The sequence below is a fragment of the Denticeps clupeoides genome, chromosome 5 (assembly GCF_900700375.1).
Source record: "Denticeps clupeoides chromosome 5, fDenClu1.1, whole genome shotgun sequence".
Classification (NCBI taxonomy): domain Eukaryota; kingdom Metazoa; phylum Chordata; class Actinopteri; order Clupeiformes; family Denticipitidae; genus Denticeps; species Denticeps clupeoides.
In genome coordinates, this window is record NC_041711.1 from 6448646 (window position 1) to 6467057 (window position 18412).

Below are 18412 nucleotides of genomic sequence, written 5' to 3' on the forward strand. Positions count from 1 at the left end.
ATTTTGTTACGTTACAGCCTTATTCAAAAATGGATTAAATGTATTTCATCCTCAGAATTCTACACACAACACCCCATAATGACAACATGAAAAAGTTTACATGGTCTTTGCCATGAAGCTCAAAATTGAGATGTTTCTTCAGCTAAATTGGAGTCCAGCTGTGGAAATAAACAATTGATTGGATGTGATTTGGAAAGGCAACCACCTGTCTATATAAGGTCCCACAGTTGACAGTTCATGTCAGAACACAAAACTAAGCATGAAGTGAAAGGAATTGTCTTGAGGCATAAATATGAGGAAGACTACAGGAAAAATGTCTGCTGTTTTGAAGGCCCCAATGAGCACTGTGGCATCCATCATCCATAAGTGGAAAACGTTCAAAACCACCAGGACTCTTCCTAGAGTTGGCCAACCACCTAAACTGAGAGATCGGGGGAGGAAGGCCTTAGTCAGGGATGTGACCAAGAACCCAATGGTCAGGGATGTGAACAAGAACCCTCTGTGCATGGATGAAAATCTTCTAGGAAGGAAAACCATCTCTACAGCAATCCGTTAATCAGGCCTATATAAACCACTCCTTGAACTCAGACTGGGGAGGTGGTTCATCTTTCAACCTGATAGAGTTTGAGAGGTGCTGCAAAGAGGAATGGGCAAAACTGCCCAAGCATAGGTGTCAAGTTTGTGGCATCATATTCAAAAAGACTTGTAATGTAAAACCATGATTGAATGTGTATATATGTGTATATATAGTTTCATAAATAACCACCCACTTGTCTTTATCATATCACTTCTTGGATATTACTTTCAACCATGCAGAGTCAATGTACTAAACACACACCTGATGTGTTTTATAAACCCTGGGCCATTTTCAGAAATCTCTGCTTAAAATGACATACCCAAAAGTAAACAAATTATAACTCAGCACAGAACAACTCAACACATCTAAGATTACTGGGAATAAATATGCATGTTACTGGGTAAATGAAAATAAAGATGGAACACCATCTTAAGCTGCAATCCAGAGTACAACATCTTGACCATAACCTGCACCATAAATATTGCAAAAAATATTTGTTTCTTTACAGCACTGTGAAAATTTTATTAAAATACTGAGAAACATCCACATAAGCATACATTTTACATATAAATATGCATCATGAAAATAAATATACCTCGCTGTAGGTATATTTCACCAAGGAATGCAAACATACAGCATGACAATCAATTCCTCTGTTATCCTACAAGTGGCCAAGACCATCTTTGGCAATACACCTTCTGGCCAGATTAATCAAGCTTCTCCTCCCGTGCAAACCACAGCACCAACCACAGGCCAAAACACAAGACCATATGGGCACACACCACTCAATCACAAATACATAAACGGCCCTCATTACAGAAAAAAATATAAATAAATATATTAATATTATTTTTGTATCAAGAAAAATGTGGCAGATGCCACTTCTGCCAGATAGAGATGTTGGAAAGGTACTCCCTATTCCATCGAGTCCAGAACTGCTCAATGAAATACTGAACTCTTTGCCATATCTTTGTGCAATAAACATCCTCTTTCACAAATTTCCCAGGAGGTGGAAGAGCAACCTTTGATTTAATTAGTATTAAGCATCAATGATACTCCATCACAGCTCAGTGCTGGCAGTTCATTTGCAAGGTGTTTAAGATGAGACCACTGCATAGCTGTAGTTGTTGTTAGTATACAATGCTTGCCCAAACAGAATATAATTATTTCCAGAATAGAAAGTAACTTGCAAGCCTTGCTAGGTATAACTAGATATATCTGGCCTTTGGCTAGATATAACAGTGTCTACACATGTCATTGTACCAAGTTACTTCAAAGGATCACCAATAATATATTAATATATATTATTATTGTATCAAGAAAACCATAAAACGACAATTGTGGTCCTTTACAATTACTAAATTTAACAGGTGCTAAATGTTACTTGTAGCACCAGGTTCTGGAAAAAAACATTTCATTTCACTCCGTACTGTCCAACATGTATGTAGCTGAAATGACAATAAAGCTGAACTTCAATTTCAACTTCAATTTGTGCAAGTTTTACAATTTGAAATGAGGAAACAAACTGTTCATTTGTTTAACTTAATACAATGTCACTACAGTTCACTCCATCTATTGCAGCTGTTTTGGGGATTATAATATAATACTTATATAATAAAAATGATTTAAAATAATAATGATTAAATTCATTTTTATATTATAACTATATGCAAATATTATATAATTGCATATAGTTATATATTATATTGATGTAATACTAATACAATTACACCCTATTTTATCTAGCATTACAATAGTTACAATTCCCATGAGACTAGAGCAGATTTGCTGATAATACAATATGAAACAATAAAAGAATGCAGTGAGAATCAATATAAAGAGTGCCCTCTGTTGTGTGCTTTGCTTCTTCATCTTCAGTTGTCAGTTTGGATGAAAGCCAGCTTGTTTCAGTCTACAGAGACCGTAGAATCAAGACTCAGTCCAGAATGTATGTGACCAATTGTAACCAATTCCCTGTTGCACCATTTCCAGTTCACACATGGTGTGTTTTACCAAGTGTTTTATAGATAATAACACAAAAAACACCAAACAAACACAAAATGATTTTGCTAGTTCTGCTGTTTTTCTTTTACTGGTTCAGTCAATTTGGATCGGAGCATTGTGATACTGGCACCGTTGTAAACTGCTTCTACCACAGGACTGTGTACAGGACTGTCCATGCTAGAAAGGGTTTTCTCGGACATACACCTACAATTTATTTTACTGTTAGATTGTTTATGTGATTGGTGATGGAATTGTGTTTTGTTTAGATAGATTTTGTGAAATAAAGTGAAGTGATTGTCACATTCTTGATGAGCTGCTGCCACTATCTGCCAATTTTCTTAAACTTCTTTAAAGTGCCGATTTGTGTGCACATTTGCGATGTATGTGTGTGTTTGTGTAAATATGAGCCAGTGGACTGGTAGCATGAGCTGCAAAGCCTTGTCTTGACATTCTAAACATCAAAGGGAGAATGACCTTAGACACACAAAAAAACACACACACGACAGAGAGGAAACAACACAGGTTGTGCCCTCCATTTCTCTCTCTCTGTAAGAAAAGGGCACTGAAATGAAGACTCACCATGCAGGAGATCAGAAGAGGTGTGGGCGGTGCTGTGGCTGCGGTACAACTGCCAGTCAAAGTCGTCCTCCTCTCCCTGGGTGAAGTCACACAAGATGGGGTCTGAATCTTCATCGAAGGTGCATCCAGCTGCTGGAAAGAGAGAGAGAGAAAATGTGTTTATGTGTGTTAAGTTCTTGATAATTTGTTAGTATATTTGGTTTGTTGTTTATGTATTTATTTTTCAGAAGTGAGAACTTCCTCATCATGAAATATTCACAGTTCTGATGAGATTTGTCTCATTAGACCTGTATCTGATCAACCAGTTGCAGTAATTAGTAAACAAGCAGTACAACACTGGAAGCCATCCAGACCTCTGGCTGGGTCCAGCAGATGGGACCCGCACTGTACCCACACCATCCTGGTTCTTTCCCCCACCTCCACTCTAATCCAATTTCAGCCACTGCAGCGGTCCACAATGCTGCAACACACCAGACACACCTTTCCGATACAATAACACACACCTAATACATCTAACTCAGACACAAGCCACACAACCGAACCTCAGACTGAACACTGTTCAGCACAGTGTTCAGTCTCAACCCCAACACTCCATACAGTCAATCTACAGAAACAAGTCAGGAGAACATGACCCCCCAGTGGAAACTCAAATTCCTCAGGAACTCATGTTTTCTTCTAAATAATATATACCAGGTTGGACTTAGATCTCCAGCCAGATCCACCATGTTCCCAACACGTGACTGCGGCCAGCACTGCGATAAGGCTGGCAGAGCCGAGCCACGGGACAATAGCAAAACCGCACCCTGAAGGTGACCTCCACAGATGAGCGCTTCATTACAGCTCAATTTGGACTCATCCTCTGGCTGGCAAACCACACCAATTGGCCACCGGTGACCTCTCTAGTGTATCAGAGCAGGAGGAGGAGCAGATTTATTTCTGCCTCGAGGAGACATAAAACAGGAGTTGAGGATATATATCATTAAAATGTGTCTCAAAGTGCATATGACTGAGCATTCATTGCATGTGTAATAACAACATTTTACACGTTAGTGGATGCCTGTGGTGATGTAGAAGCCATGAAAAAAGGACATCTGAAGACATTTTGATCCGGGACTTAAACTGCTCCTGCTTTATATTTGTCAATATCACGTGAAACAATCTATTTATATATAAGTAATCAGAGTCACCTGTGCCCAGTCTAAAGGTGAGTCTACATTTGCTCTATATATGCAACTAGTCAAACATTTTAGAACACCCAAATATTTCTAGTTTTCACTGAATTTCAAGCAGATCATAAATAGGCAAGTGGTGAACTACCAGAGGTTAAAAAAGTGAAAATTAATGTAGAGAATTATGCAAAAAGGGAATAATAAATAGTTACATGTTTACAAGTCCTACGTGTGTTTTCACCCTCTCTGCATGAAAGTAGTGCTGGAAACTGACAGGAAGAGGTCTGGCAGACCCAAAGTCTCCATAGCATCAAAAGTCAAGTTCCTGAGAGCATCTCACAGCTTCAAGCACAACTTAAAAGCTGTCATAGTGAACAAGACAGTTGACATCAACTGTCATGCATGGAGGAGGAAATGTAATGGTCTGGTTTTGCTGGATCCAGGGTTTTGCTTTCTCATTGGTGGTGATCTCAAGTGGTTATTTAATTTGCTGACCACTTAGCTTGCAGTATCTTTATGTGTACAGACCGCTTCAGAATAAAAAACATTAGATAAATGGGACTAAAGAAGCTCAGTGGTTTTGCAAACAGCAGAGCACCTGAAATAAATGTTTTGACTGAAGTGACCTTCAGTCTTCAGCATGTGGCCCAGACTGGCCTTTGCTTCAGTGCTCTGCAGGCCTATGTAAGTAATTACATTATCATTTGGAGGAGGGTCAACACAAGGTGAGAGACATAAATTCCACCAAGGTTACCAAGACAGACAGAAAAAAAAAAGAAAAAGCCCTTTTTAGAACAAATTATTTGTAGACTTTCACTGTTTTCTGAAGATTTGTCTCCTATATGAACAATAACATTTTAATATTAATTAAACATCCATGTGATACAGTAAAAATCTGTGAAAGACCTACAGATCTTATCTAAATTATTTTGTCCAGAGAGGTGAGATGGAGAAAGAGCAACGGATGGTGTAGGACTAAAGAACATGCAGGTTCTACTGCACTTGATGATAGTTAGTGTTAGGGTTAGGGTTAATGATGCTGGATTGCCTCTGTGACAGACAACATGTCCTCCCATCCAAGTGGGATTGCAATCTGGTGATGATGCAATATTACACTAAACGGAAATTATATGATTATGTTCAACATTAATTATTGATTAACTATTATGATTAACTATTTCTAAGACCATTTTTTATGACTCTGGGCAGCATGGAAGGAAGCACAGAGGCTTCTGGGATAGGAGTGATTTAATATATATAGAAAATGAAAACCAAAATCTGGCGTGATGGCATGGCAGGAAAGGGTGGCTGTTGGCCCAGGAAGGTGATAAAAAAATGGGGAAATGTCAGAGGATCTGAAGAATGAATCAGCTGCGTTTGGGAAGCCACTGCAGGAGAAGACAATTTGTTTAACAACCTCTCCAGGTTGGCACTTGGGTGCCTGAGGGATATTTAGAATGTGTCCTACTTCGAAATGCGCTTCAGCTAGAGGCCAGAATGTTGCTCATTGTATATGTATATTATTATTCAAATGCTTCACAAATTAGATTTTCCTTCCCGGCATTTTTGTGGCTTCCTTCCTGTTTAATTGACTGCTGGCTCTGCATGGGGGGACAGGGCAGCATTGTTAGCAATTCCCTAGTAATCACTCACATTTACATACGCTGCCTTTATGACACTGTGATTTAGGGAAATATGCTGCTGCTACACAAACTTTCCACTATGAAAAGGGAGATAAACTGTGTCAAAATGAATTGGGATCAGCACTTAACACCTAAGATAAGATAAGATGATCCTTTTGTCAATGTGCAAGTTGGGGGACACATTTGCAGACATGCTTGGAGTGTGGGGACAAGTCATCGTACAGTGAGTGGACACTGGAAGAGCTGGGAAGGATGACCAGAGGCGCTTGTCGATGAGAGGGAGGCAGCAGGTGAGTGGGAACGGGAGTGGAGCAGAGGACGCACCACAGAGCGGCGGGTAGGGAGCTCTGGCTTCATGGGGAGCAGCGGGGAAGGAGGCGAGGGGATGAGGCTGGGGTGGGCTGGAGCAGAGGAGAACAGGAAGACGGCTGGCTTGAGGAAGGTCAGGGAGAATGGGTTGGATGGGAGGGTGGCAGGAAGGTAGGGTTTACTTAAGAGTATCCTCGTAACAAAAAGGGGCAGGCAGACTCAAAGTCGAGGACAGGCAAACAGGAAGGGTGGTAGTAGCCTAGTGGGTTACACACTCACCTATGAACCAGGAGACCCAGGTTCAAATCCCACTTACTACCATTGTGTCCCTGAGCAGGACACTTAATCCTAAATTGCTCCAGGGGGGGACTGTCCCTGTAACTACTGATTGTAAGTCGCTCTGGATAAGGGCATCTGGTAAATGCTGTAAATGCAAATGTTGTGGTCAAAAGGTAGAATCAGTCATGCCCGCAACAAAGAGCGGGCAGCATCCCCCTGGCCACCTGACTTTTATACTTGGCGCTGGCTCTCACTTTCACTTCCGGGTCGCTGTCTCCCTGGCTGATCTTGCTCCCTCTGGTGAGCTGGAGGTGGTATGTTGGCCGTGAGTGGGAAATTTCCAAAAAAAATTACCAACACTAGTAAAATACATGGTGTTATAATTAAGTTAATGAGATTTACAGAGAAAAAGAGGTAAATAAGAAAGAAAACTCAGAAATTAGTAGAGCTGCCATAACAAACACACAGGGGCACCGGAAGTCGGCCTGCCTTCAGAGCATCGGGGCACGCCCATGAGAAAAACACATATTAATGGGTGGTGTCACGATGGCTGGACATGGCGAGGCAGAAGGAGGCATATGCACAACGTCACTAAACAGGGGTTTAATACATGGTGAACAGGACAGGGGAAACATCACCAAACAATGACCCGAAGGTGAACAGACACAAACAGGGCAGCTTTATACAATCATGCTTTGGGGCAGTTGCTGGTTCGAATCCCGATCCTCCAAGGTGCCACTGAGCAAAGCACCATCCCCACACACGTCTCCACGGGCACCTCTCATGGCTGCCCACTGCTCACTAAGGGTGGTGATGGGTTAAAAGCAGAGGACACATTTCGTGGCTGCAATGTATCACAATGACAATAACTTCACTTTCACTTCACTTTCACAGGTGAATACAATCAGGAAACATAATAACACAGGACAAACATGAAATTCCAGTCTGAACTCCGATCCTTACAGGTGGTCTGAACTCCGATCCATCCTTTCATGGGCATTACGCCTTATGACTATGTCATGTGACCAGCAGCAGTTGAATAACGATCCTTAGAACCAGATGGATCAGATGAATCGAACACAAAACATGAATCCAAAGCCCAAAATTTTTAGTACTCATAATTAAAATGATTTCATTGGCATTCAACCTTTACCTATAACTATAGAACACACTAGGCCTGCAGCGACGCGTCGATGACGTAGACTACTCGGTTCTAAAAAAACGTCGACGCATTACGCCCACTCACCAGACGCTCATGGGCGACTGAAAAAAGGAAGCATGGATGACAAAACTCCGTCCACTTCTCAGGTTTAGCAGAAAACAACTCGCCGTCCTACCTCAAAGGTATGGGAATATTTTAAACACAGCCAGAAACGTAACGGTGTGGTGATATGCAGTCTTTGCCAGATGGAGCTAGCATACCACACCAGCACAACGTCCATGTGGGAGCATCTGAAACGAAGGCACCCCATTGTTACTCGAGACGCCGGAGAACAGAAGTAAGTAACGTTACTTTCACCAATGTTAACTAAATTAATTGCATGTTTGTGTAATGTTAGTAGTGTATTGTGCTGCATGTACTTGAGCTCTCCACACTTCATTGATGTGAGCCAACAGTTTTTGTGTTTGATTTCTGCTAATACCTAGGGGCTAAACAGTGTTGAGCTAACGTTAGTTAGAAATAGCATATACTGCTGGCTTTATTGGTAAGGATGGCTAACCTATAGCTAACAGAACACTGCTATCTAGCCACAAGTGTGATTTTTTTTATCATGCAACAGAAAAATAATAGTAAGATAAATCATGTAATTAGTCGTTAGAATAGTCGACTATTCGATGAAATAATTGCCCGAATAATCATTTTAAAAATAATTGCTTACCCCCAGCCCTAGTACACACATACAAAATGATCACTATATAGAACTTGTTTGAGTTATGAATTATTTCTTAATTCATTCATATTCGTAAACTTTCTGATGACATAAAAATTAGAAGGTGGGTGAATGACACACCTGACACAGTACATATCTACCATTACATATAGGTCTTTTATATCGGCCTTAGTGATCCTCTATTACAATATCTGAAGTCTCCTTCTGAAATTCAGCCTTGGTGCAGAATTAGTCACACTGAGCCAGTCACACAATGAGATTTCCCCAGGACACACCATATCAGTGTGTGTAGCTTAAAATGATAATGAGGAGGAGAGAGGCGGGACTGGGAGGAGAGCGGTCTCTAAAAGTAAGGGGTCATTTGCAGAAATAACGTCATTGTCGTGTTGCCTTTTTTCCAGAAGAAAATAAAATTAACCCACTGGTTCTTGAGTGACGGAACTAAAAAATATACATTTGTGCTAATTTTTACATCCAATCACCAAGCAACTGCAATGCTTCACACGTTTGCAATCTATGGCAGTCGGTGGGGGAAGGCCTTAAGGAAAGGGTGCAAAAATATCTGGGCAGACAAAGCATGAGACAGGGGAGCTAACCTTTAGCCTTGACAACATAAGTGAACAAATTCCAGATCTGACTCTCTGAGCTGTCGCTCTCATCTGGCGGAGCAGGATGACCAAGGTACTCTTTACACCTATCACCATTTCAAGCCCCTGCAGGACCATAGACAGGTTAGGGGAACTTGTATTAATGTTAAATAATCTCACAAAGTAAAATTTTCATGGTATGGGACTTTTAACATTGTAACAGTACATTATGTGCTGGTATTAGTTGCCATTGAGTGCCATTGCATTTCAACAGTACTTTTCAATTCCTGAGCACCAACCTCAATATATAAAAGTAAATGTGTTTGCATTAAACATTTATGCTCATAGAAATTAGGCACGTTCATGCACAGTATTGCAAACACAATATGTGGTATTTGCACACATACAGAGAGCATTAATGTTTTATTGCTTTAATGCTTAAAAATGGCATCTGCTCAGAGTCCTGTGTGTATATACGTGTGCATTATTCAAGCAATGGCCCAGTCTTTATGAGATGTCCACTTTCTGTAAAGTATGAGTGAAGTTTCGCTATTAAACCCTCAGTAATGGTCCTCTCGTGGTGATAACCGCTTCCCTATTGCTCTTAAAGGCCCCCTTTTTTAACAAGCCCGCAAGTGGGCCAGGTAATTCATGGCATTTGCAATAAATTGCAGGTGCCTCTTGGACTCATGGGAAATGAGCAGGATGTCGGCATTAATACAGAGTGCTGGAGAGATGCAAAGCATGCTGGGAGGGAGTAAAATAAACCTTCGAGTGGCTCTGGCAGCACCCCGCTGGGCACACTCCAATCACATGAGTGCATGCCCATGTGTGTAGCTGTAAACACACACATACACATACATATAATTTATCCCTTCAACCAGAGTCTTTATTTTATTCTCAACACAAAGAGAAGTACAACTTCCCCAGTCTTTTATCTATCACTGTCACATTTCCATCTATCAGCCTCTGTACCACTGTCATCCTTCTGCTCCCTCCATGCCTACATTCAGTGCTTTGGTGGTGGAGTCATGGTCAGGCGAGTGGATTTGTTTGGTGTGGAGAGTCTTGCTGCGCTTGCCCTCTTTCTGTGTCCGTGCACCATCAGTCCTGCTTGGATGTAGTAAGAAACCCCTTCCACTTCCTGAAAATCCTTCACCTGGTCAGCCGTACTTGGTCCTCAACCTCAAAGAGGTTTAAATTTCAACTGGGGCCAGACGTTGCACGGAAATAAGAGTCAACACACAAACACAATCTGTTTTCTAAAATCCATCTGAAGTGGCAAATCAAACACACCAATACACAATAATCATTGATTCATTTCAATACAAGAACACTGAGTACCATGGTGAAGTCAGGAGAAGGATGCTATAAAACTCTTCACACATCCAGATCCTCATTGATCGCTGACCGCATCCTCTGTCAGACCATACATCACATTTTCTGCAGACTGTACAAAGAATGACAAATTAGAGAGTTCAAGTTACAATGCATGCAGATGAACACATCTTCTCTATATCACTGTCAAGAGCACACCAATATTTTACATGCTGATCAGACCACACTTTCAAAATCAGAATCATAACAAAACCAAACATTATTTTCTGGTAAGGGGTTAACCCCACCTGCTCAATGATCTCCAACATGGATCTAATGATAACCACAGTAATGCGGCAACAAAACCAACACACAAAAACTGATGACACGTCTCTTGTCCCCTCACAAATAATTAAAGCCATATACTGTTCTAGAGGTCCACTCCCTTCCCATGGTTCCTTTCAGATATTGATTTTCAGAACACTGCAGAGCAGTGGTTAAGTAACACTAGCCTAAATACAATTTTATGCAATCATTTTGCCCTAGTCTTTCATGTAGCCTTGATCCTTATCACTCTTAAATCACTATTAAACATATCTTATCAAAACCGAATAATAAGGACAACCAAACCATGACAAATTTCATAACACAGAAGATAAATAGTGATTGTGAAATAGCTGGAGCTAATTGTCTGATCTGATAAATGCTGTAAATATAATTGTTATACCATCTCCAACGTATACTAAAAACTCTGAATAGCCAAATCCATTCCTGCCGAGAAGCCGTGATCTGCTTGTACCAGACAAGAAGAACCAAAGGGTAAGTCTCAGTAAAATATAATTTCATATAAAATTAGTGAAACAACACAAATACATTTAATTAATAAAGTGGACTGTGTGCCAGCCCTCCTCCTGCCAGCTCCCATTTCTCTTCCTTCCTCTGGAAACACGCTTCCTCTGGAAATCAGTCCATTTGCATCCTCTGAAGAAATCCTCGTTTTTACAAACTGCCAGAGCAGCCTGCACTGTTTAAACAGGAGGGGACAGGGGATCATTTAGACATTTTGCATGTAAGAGAGGAACTTGGCTCTAATGAGGAAAACGTGGAACAAGGTTGAGTATTGGCACAAATTCAAATTATTTGTGGCTATTGATTCCATTGTGTGTATATTACATCAATCCAATTTTTTCATGTAATCACCCAAAGCCCCGGACATAGAGTATCCCTTTCCGGAATGGATCCCAACAGTATTATAATCTTATTTGGTTATTCACACAATGATTAAGGTAAAATAAAAATGCAAACCTATATACATAATATAAATAACATATATCAAAGCTTTATATTTATTATTCTCCTTACATTACTTAATAATAGTGAATAATCCTGGACATAGCACATCTTTCAGACGAAATGCACAAGCCCCACAAAATATACACCTTCAGTAATGCCGCCATGATTAATAATGTGTTCAACACTCACCTATAGCAACAGCTGGGCAGTAATCTCTGACTGCAGCATGTTCTTCTAACAAAGAGGCATTGAGAGTCAACTCTATCTCTGCACCTTATTCTGCACCTCCCAGACCATCACCACCGTCTCCAAATCTGCAGCAGACTAAACATTTGCCAGCAGCCATCTGCTGTAATCTATTTGTGCCTGTTTATCAGAAAATGGGAACCCCTACCAAGGAAGAAATAATTAAAAGAAACCTCCTAAGGAAATCATTGTAGAAGCAGCCGGCAACATTGACCTGTGTCAATTCTGCCATTTAGCCAATGAGTCATGAAGAGCAACACCTGCAGCCGCACAGGTGGTGCTGCCCCAAGCGCCCATCACTGCTCAGCTTGTATTTCATCCATACAATTACAGCATGTACTCCAAACTGGATAAACGGACCTTGGGACAGCAGGGTCAAAGGGCTCTCTTTCCTGGGACTGAAACAAATGGCTCATGAAGAAGGACACATGGGCCCAAGAGGGAGCCAAGGCAACCTTTCCACTCCACCAGGCCGCACAGTGTGTTATCCCAAAGCCAAAGTGGCTTCCAGTCACCTGGTATTCCAGATATTCAGATATTACCCACTGATGGATGCAGGTTCTTTACACTAAACAGAAAGCTCCCTGGAGGGTTTGGACTCTTGTCAGCACAAACTAGATGGGCTAGGATAACTTCAGAATCCATTAGATAAATTAATATTCAGAAACACCAGGCATTATAATACCCCATAATTAACTCACTGTGTTAACTGATGCTTCAGGTGCCATCTACAGTCTGACCAACTCTTCACTCCAAGGTCTTCTCCTCTCCTGAAGCTCCTTGTGTCATGGTCATATTTATTTGGACACATGAGGGTTTAGCTATTACAGATTGGAGACTAACATGCTCTAAATAATTCTGACTGCATGCTGTGTGACAAGCAGGGCCACCTGAATTTTTAATTCTCATGGACATCTTCTGACGTCCAAGTCAACCTCAAAGATTATTCAATCAGGCTGAAAGGCAGATCAATAAAACCCGCCTCTTACTGTGCATTTGGCAGTTACACACAACTTGCAGACTGTGATCTTTTTAAACATCTCTCATACACACAATTACGTACTTAAGATGCAGGAAAAGTCCACACATATATTTTTCCATTGGCTATTTTACTCCATCCTTAAACTCTGACAGATTGTGCTTAAAATATGTGCAGCCTACACTCCTTTCCTCAATTGTATTAATAGTAAGAGAAATCATTACTTCAACATGTTTCACCACTCACCCAGACAAGTAGAGCTCTACTATAATAGGCTGTTAGCAGGGGTCACTGCCAGCTCCACACTGCTAGCTGGAATATTATATATAAAATAATGTGGTGCAACTATGGTGCAAGGCTGTCTATTGTGAATTCACATAATTATGAACGTACATTCAATTCAAGTTCATGTTCAAGTTCACACCATAATGTATATTATAATCAAAACATGAAATTATTATCAAAAGATTTTCCCAGTCTTGTTCTGCTGTCTCCTGGAAATGAAACATTATAAAGGGCTTCATCCAACGAGCCAAACACAGTAGCTCTGGTGCATCATAAAGGTGTTACATGGAGTGCATTCATGCAAATAAAATTAGTTTTTACAAATTTTATAATTGTGAATCATAACTGAGGGAGTCCTTTGAATTTATACAATGTAATTTGATTTTAGATCAAAACAGCACACACAACTGGGATAATGACATGTAAACACCCTTATTTGATGTTATTGTATTTTTTTGTGTGTGTGACAAATGAACACCAGGGAATAAGAGAACAAAATGTGTGAGCTGTGAGCAAATGTTGTTGATGGTGATTCAATTAAATATTTAGCTTTGGCTGTAAATGAAGAAGAGGGTGGCATAGACTTTCTGGATAACATAAAAGCTTTATAGGAAATACAGCAATGCTGCAGGAAGTGCAATGTCTAGTATTGCCAATAAAACTATACACCATTCTCAGCCATGGGGAGTAAAAAGGTCCGTTACATAATTATATTACAAGACAATAGTGATTATAGCCTCAGTGGCACCTTGGCGTATCAGGATTCGAACCGGCAACCTTCTGATTACTTCCTTAACCACTAGGCCACCACTGCCCACCACTGATTGGTTTCCCTTTTGTACAATGCTTTCTTTGGCTGTTGTGTTGTCAGTAGTTGTGCTTGTTTATGGTGTTGGTACTGTTTAATGCTGTAAATAGCAATAAATGTGCTTGTACATTTCGTAGCCCTCAAACATCTCTCAAACATCTGCCCTCTACAAACCTTGTCATGTTTCTCATAACCCGTAGACCCCTAGTCATTGTTTAATGTTTGAGACAACTTTCCTCTTTTCTCCACGAGCATGATCTTCTCAACCCTTTTCAGTCTGGTTTCAGGAAAGGGCATTCAACTGAACCTCCCTCCTGGCAATGATGGATGACCTTCGTGCTGCAAGAGCTGCCCGCAGATCATCTGTCCTTGTCCTACTTGATCTATCTGCTGCCTTCGATACAGTTAACCATGAAATTCTTCTCACCACACTCTCTGATTTAGGAGTTACAGGAACCATACTAGATTGGTTCACCTCTTATCTTCACGACAGGTCCTTCAAGGTATCATGGGGAGGTGAGACATCTGTCCTCTCTAGGGTAACCACAGGGGTTCCACAAGGCTCTGTCCTTGGCCCCCTTCTTTTCTCAATATACACTCGCTCACTTGGTCACATCATCCAATCACATGGCTTCTCCTATCACTCTTATGCTGATGACACCCAGCTCTATCTGTCATTCCCACCAGAAGATGCTACTATAGCAACAAAAATTTCGGCCTGCCTCTCAGCCATATCGGCATGGATGTCTGAGCGACACCTCCAACTCAACCTATCCAAAACAGAGATTCTGATCTTTCCGGGCAACAACTCCCCTCAGCAAAACCTTTCAATTCAAATTGGCTCGCTACTGTTAACACCCACAGAATCTGCAAAAAACCTTGGAGTTTGGATAGATGACAAACTGAGTTTGAACCATCATGTTGCTGTGATGTCCAGATCCTGCAGGTTCACTCTCTACAACATTCGCAAGATTCGGCCTTTTCTCTCACAACAGGCTACGCAGCTCCTCGTCCAGGCAATGGTCATCTCCAAACTCGACTACTGTAACTCTCTCCTGGCTGGAGCCTCTGCAGTCACCATAAAACCACTCCAGATGATCCAAAATATGGCAGCCCGTCTGGTTTTCAATCAGCCAAAATACACCCATGTTACACCTCTTCTTACCTCCCTCCACTGGCTCCCAGTAGCTGCTCGCATTGAGTTCAAATCCTTGATGCTTGTCTACAGGGCTGTAAATGGAACTGCGCCCTCCTACATCAACACAATACTACCTAGCTACACTCCTGCACGCTCTCTCAGATCAGCAAACGAAAGGAGACTAAAAATTCCTTCTTCAAGGGGTCTCCGATTCCAATCATCTCTGTTCTCCGTTGTTGTCCCTGGCTGGTGGAACAACCTGCCCTCCTCCAAACGACTAGCCGAGACTATCACCACTTTTAAGAAGCAGGTGAAAACCCTCATGTTCAAAAAATATTACAGACAAATCTAACACTTACACACGCACATGCGTACACATTGCACAAACAATACATAAATGTATAAATACATTATAATTTTTCTTCGTCTCTGACCATGCTCTTCACTGACAAGTTTGAGCCTTATCAGGGCTCTTAGTTTGTAAACTCAATATTCTATAGAAGTCGAACGAGAATTGCTGGTGTCTTCCTCTTGTAAGTCTCTTTGGATAAAAGTGTCTGATAAATAAAGTAAAGTAAAGTAAAGTAATACTGCTATATAAGATTACAAAATTTCAAAAAATGGTTAACAGTTATATAGTAATTGAAATAGGCACTCTACCTTTTAAATAGGGTAACTTTCAATTACATTTCCAAAGTACCAACACTGACCATTCTACACACTTTGTTATGTGATTATGATTATGGTTCAAAGCAGACATCACAGTCACAAAATCAACTATGTGAAAATAAGCAAGGACTGGGGAAAAATTTCAGTTGCAAAGATGTCAAAAAGTCAGTTGTTTCAAACTGTCACTAACCCGATGTCAGCCAAAAGTAGGGACTTTTTGTTCCATGCTTTGAAGCTGTTGCTACACCTTGACATAATGCAACAAATTTGTTTGCTTATTTAAATTGGCATCAAAAACCTCTGCAAAATCAGAATGTCTGTTTCTTACTACATGAGAATGCAGTAAAAACTATTTATAATGCCTTTAGCCAGCATTATGCCATCTGAAGAAGAGAAATGGCTTATCCAATAACTTTGCACCTCACAAAATATATGGTACTAGTTAGCAAAATTATCAAATAGAAACTGATATTGCACATGCTCTCACAGATACTTTTCAGTAGAAGTATAAAGTCAGACAACAAGAAAGCAAGTGATCACTGCATGATTAGATCTAGCACACACAGCCAGGAGGAGACTTACAGATGGATGGCTGTGAACAAGATGCAGAAATGACTAATAAATATCTATTTACATTTGCAGCAGAAACTAAACAAACCAGACTGACGCCTATCTCTCTCTTTCTCTCTTTCTCTCTTTCTTTCTTTCTTTTTCTTTCTTTCTCTGGACAGAACTGGAGGTGACCTTGCCTGTAATCAGAAGAGTGGTGAGTTACGCGAGTGACAGTGGCTTTGTTGAATGTACTCATAGTGTCCGGGTGACCTGCAGGCTGAACTGAGCTGAACTCTGACGAGGTCTGAAGGGGTGGAGAAGATTGAACCATCTGTCGGCTTGTAAGTGAGGAAGTCACTTGGGAGTGTGATGATAGTCCAGTGGTCAAAAGATGCTTGAACCTAATTCACACAGGTATTCCTGGCATGATGAGCAATATGACCAGATCACATGACTTTCTATTATACTGTGAAACAGTCACACTGTCTGCAGTTTTCCCCCAAAATGCTCTACCTGGTTAACCTGTGACCAATAAAAAATGTGAAATTTATTATCCTGCCCACAATCTGTTTGCATTACAGAGTAAATGAGGACATTGGACAAGGCCAGAAGCCAATTTCCCTGCCGGTGCAGGGTACAGTGAAGCTTCGACCTACTCTGCATCAAGCCGAAACAGGCAGCAAAAAAATGAATATGCAACACAATGAATATGCAACACAGACCTACTGAGTATATCAGAGTGAGATTCGGAGAGGCCAAGACAACACACACACACACACACACACACACACACACACACACACACACACACAGACCTAATCTGAGTACATAATGTAGAGAGTCAGACTTAAGCCACTGTCTCCAGAGGACTCATCATAGAGCTACTGGCAGAGCCGAAGTTTGTGAGTATGTGTGCGTGTGTGACTGCCTGTGTGTGCGCGTGCGTGTGTATGTATATGTGTCTGTGCATGCATACTGTGTGTGTGTGTGTGTGTGTGTGGCATCTATGATGCTGAGTGGCAGAGCCTCATTTAAAGCTATCAGCCACGAATCCTCTCTCAGCACTTTGAAGTGTGATCTAGCATGAACACATCCGGCTTCCCATTCACTGTCGTTGTCTGGTGACTATGGTGACTGTATCTTCTTCAGCAAACATTTTCCTTGTCGGCTCTTTGATCTTTTCAATGACCCCCTCCAAAGTTTCTGCCACTGCAGCTTTAATCTTAGTCTCCAAATAATTTAGCCATCTAGCAGGGTAGAGGTAATTGTACAAAGAATTTCTGCATTATCTGCTTTCACTCGTTTTCGCCACATCATATGGTGATGATTATAGTCATATTCACTGGAAGATCAAAGCCACATGCCCACAGCACGGCAGAAGGAAATAAGCTCTCACTGATTTCCAATGCCAATGTGTCTCTCGGAGAAACACAAGGCTGGCAGATCTCAGCAAGAGAAACTGGATTGGCTGATAAGTGTCAGTTCAGGGCAAACCAATCTTGCAAGGCCAGTTATGGTTATTAGTAATAAAAGACACCAGTACCAAACATTTGGTACCAAACAAAGATGCTTGCATTTTTGACACAGTAGCCTTTAGTGTGAGTGTATCTATTACTCATGACAGAAAACTCATCAGTTGAGACTCTGAGAGTAGTGACAGTATAGCTGCTGTAGTCTAGGAGAGGTACCAGCAAGAGATTGCACGTTGTTACACTTGCATTTTTATATGAGTTTATTTTTCAACCACTAGAAAACAGAATAAAGTTTCTGATTACTGTTAACAATGTTCAATATCAGTCCTAAAAACTATCAGGCCTATAAGTAAAGCCCTGTGTGCCAAAAATCACCTATTTTGTCATAATGTTATCGAAGGCACAGGGGTGGAACAGTGGAATAGTTGGTAGTAGTGTGGCATCACACCACTAAAGGCTCTCTGGCTTCATGCCTCAATTCAATAGTATAGACGGCAGGTAAAGAGTTGACTCCAGATTGGACAGAGGCGTGAATGTGTGAGTGAATGGTGGTTCCTGCCTTGTACCTCTCGCACCCACGGTCAAATATGTGGATTAAGTGGTGAATGAAATGA

The 18412-nt window shown here is 41.0% G+C and overlaps 1 protein-coding gene across 5 annotated transcripts in view; it reads right to left on the bottom strand.

Moving 5' to 3' along the window:
* Positions 1-18412, bottom strand: part of ptprub (protein tyrosine phosphatase receptor type Ub) — a 204966-nt gene that overhangs the window by 144938 nt on the left and 41616 nt on the right. For 4 of the 5 annotated variants that reach the window (XM_028980632.1, XM_028980633.1, XM_028980631.1 and 1 more), the window contains exon 2: positions 3161-3292. In XM_028980632.1, coding sequence (XP_028836465.1) covers positions 3161-3292 — 132 coding nt within the window. The remainder of the gene's footprint in view (positions 1-3160; positions 3293-18412) is intronic. The other variant, XM_028980630.1, reaches the window with a different exon arrangement.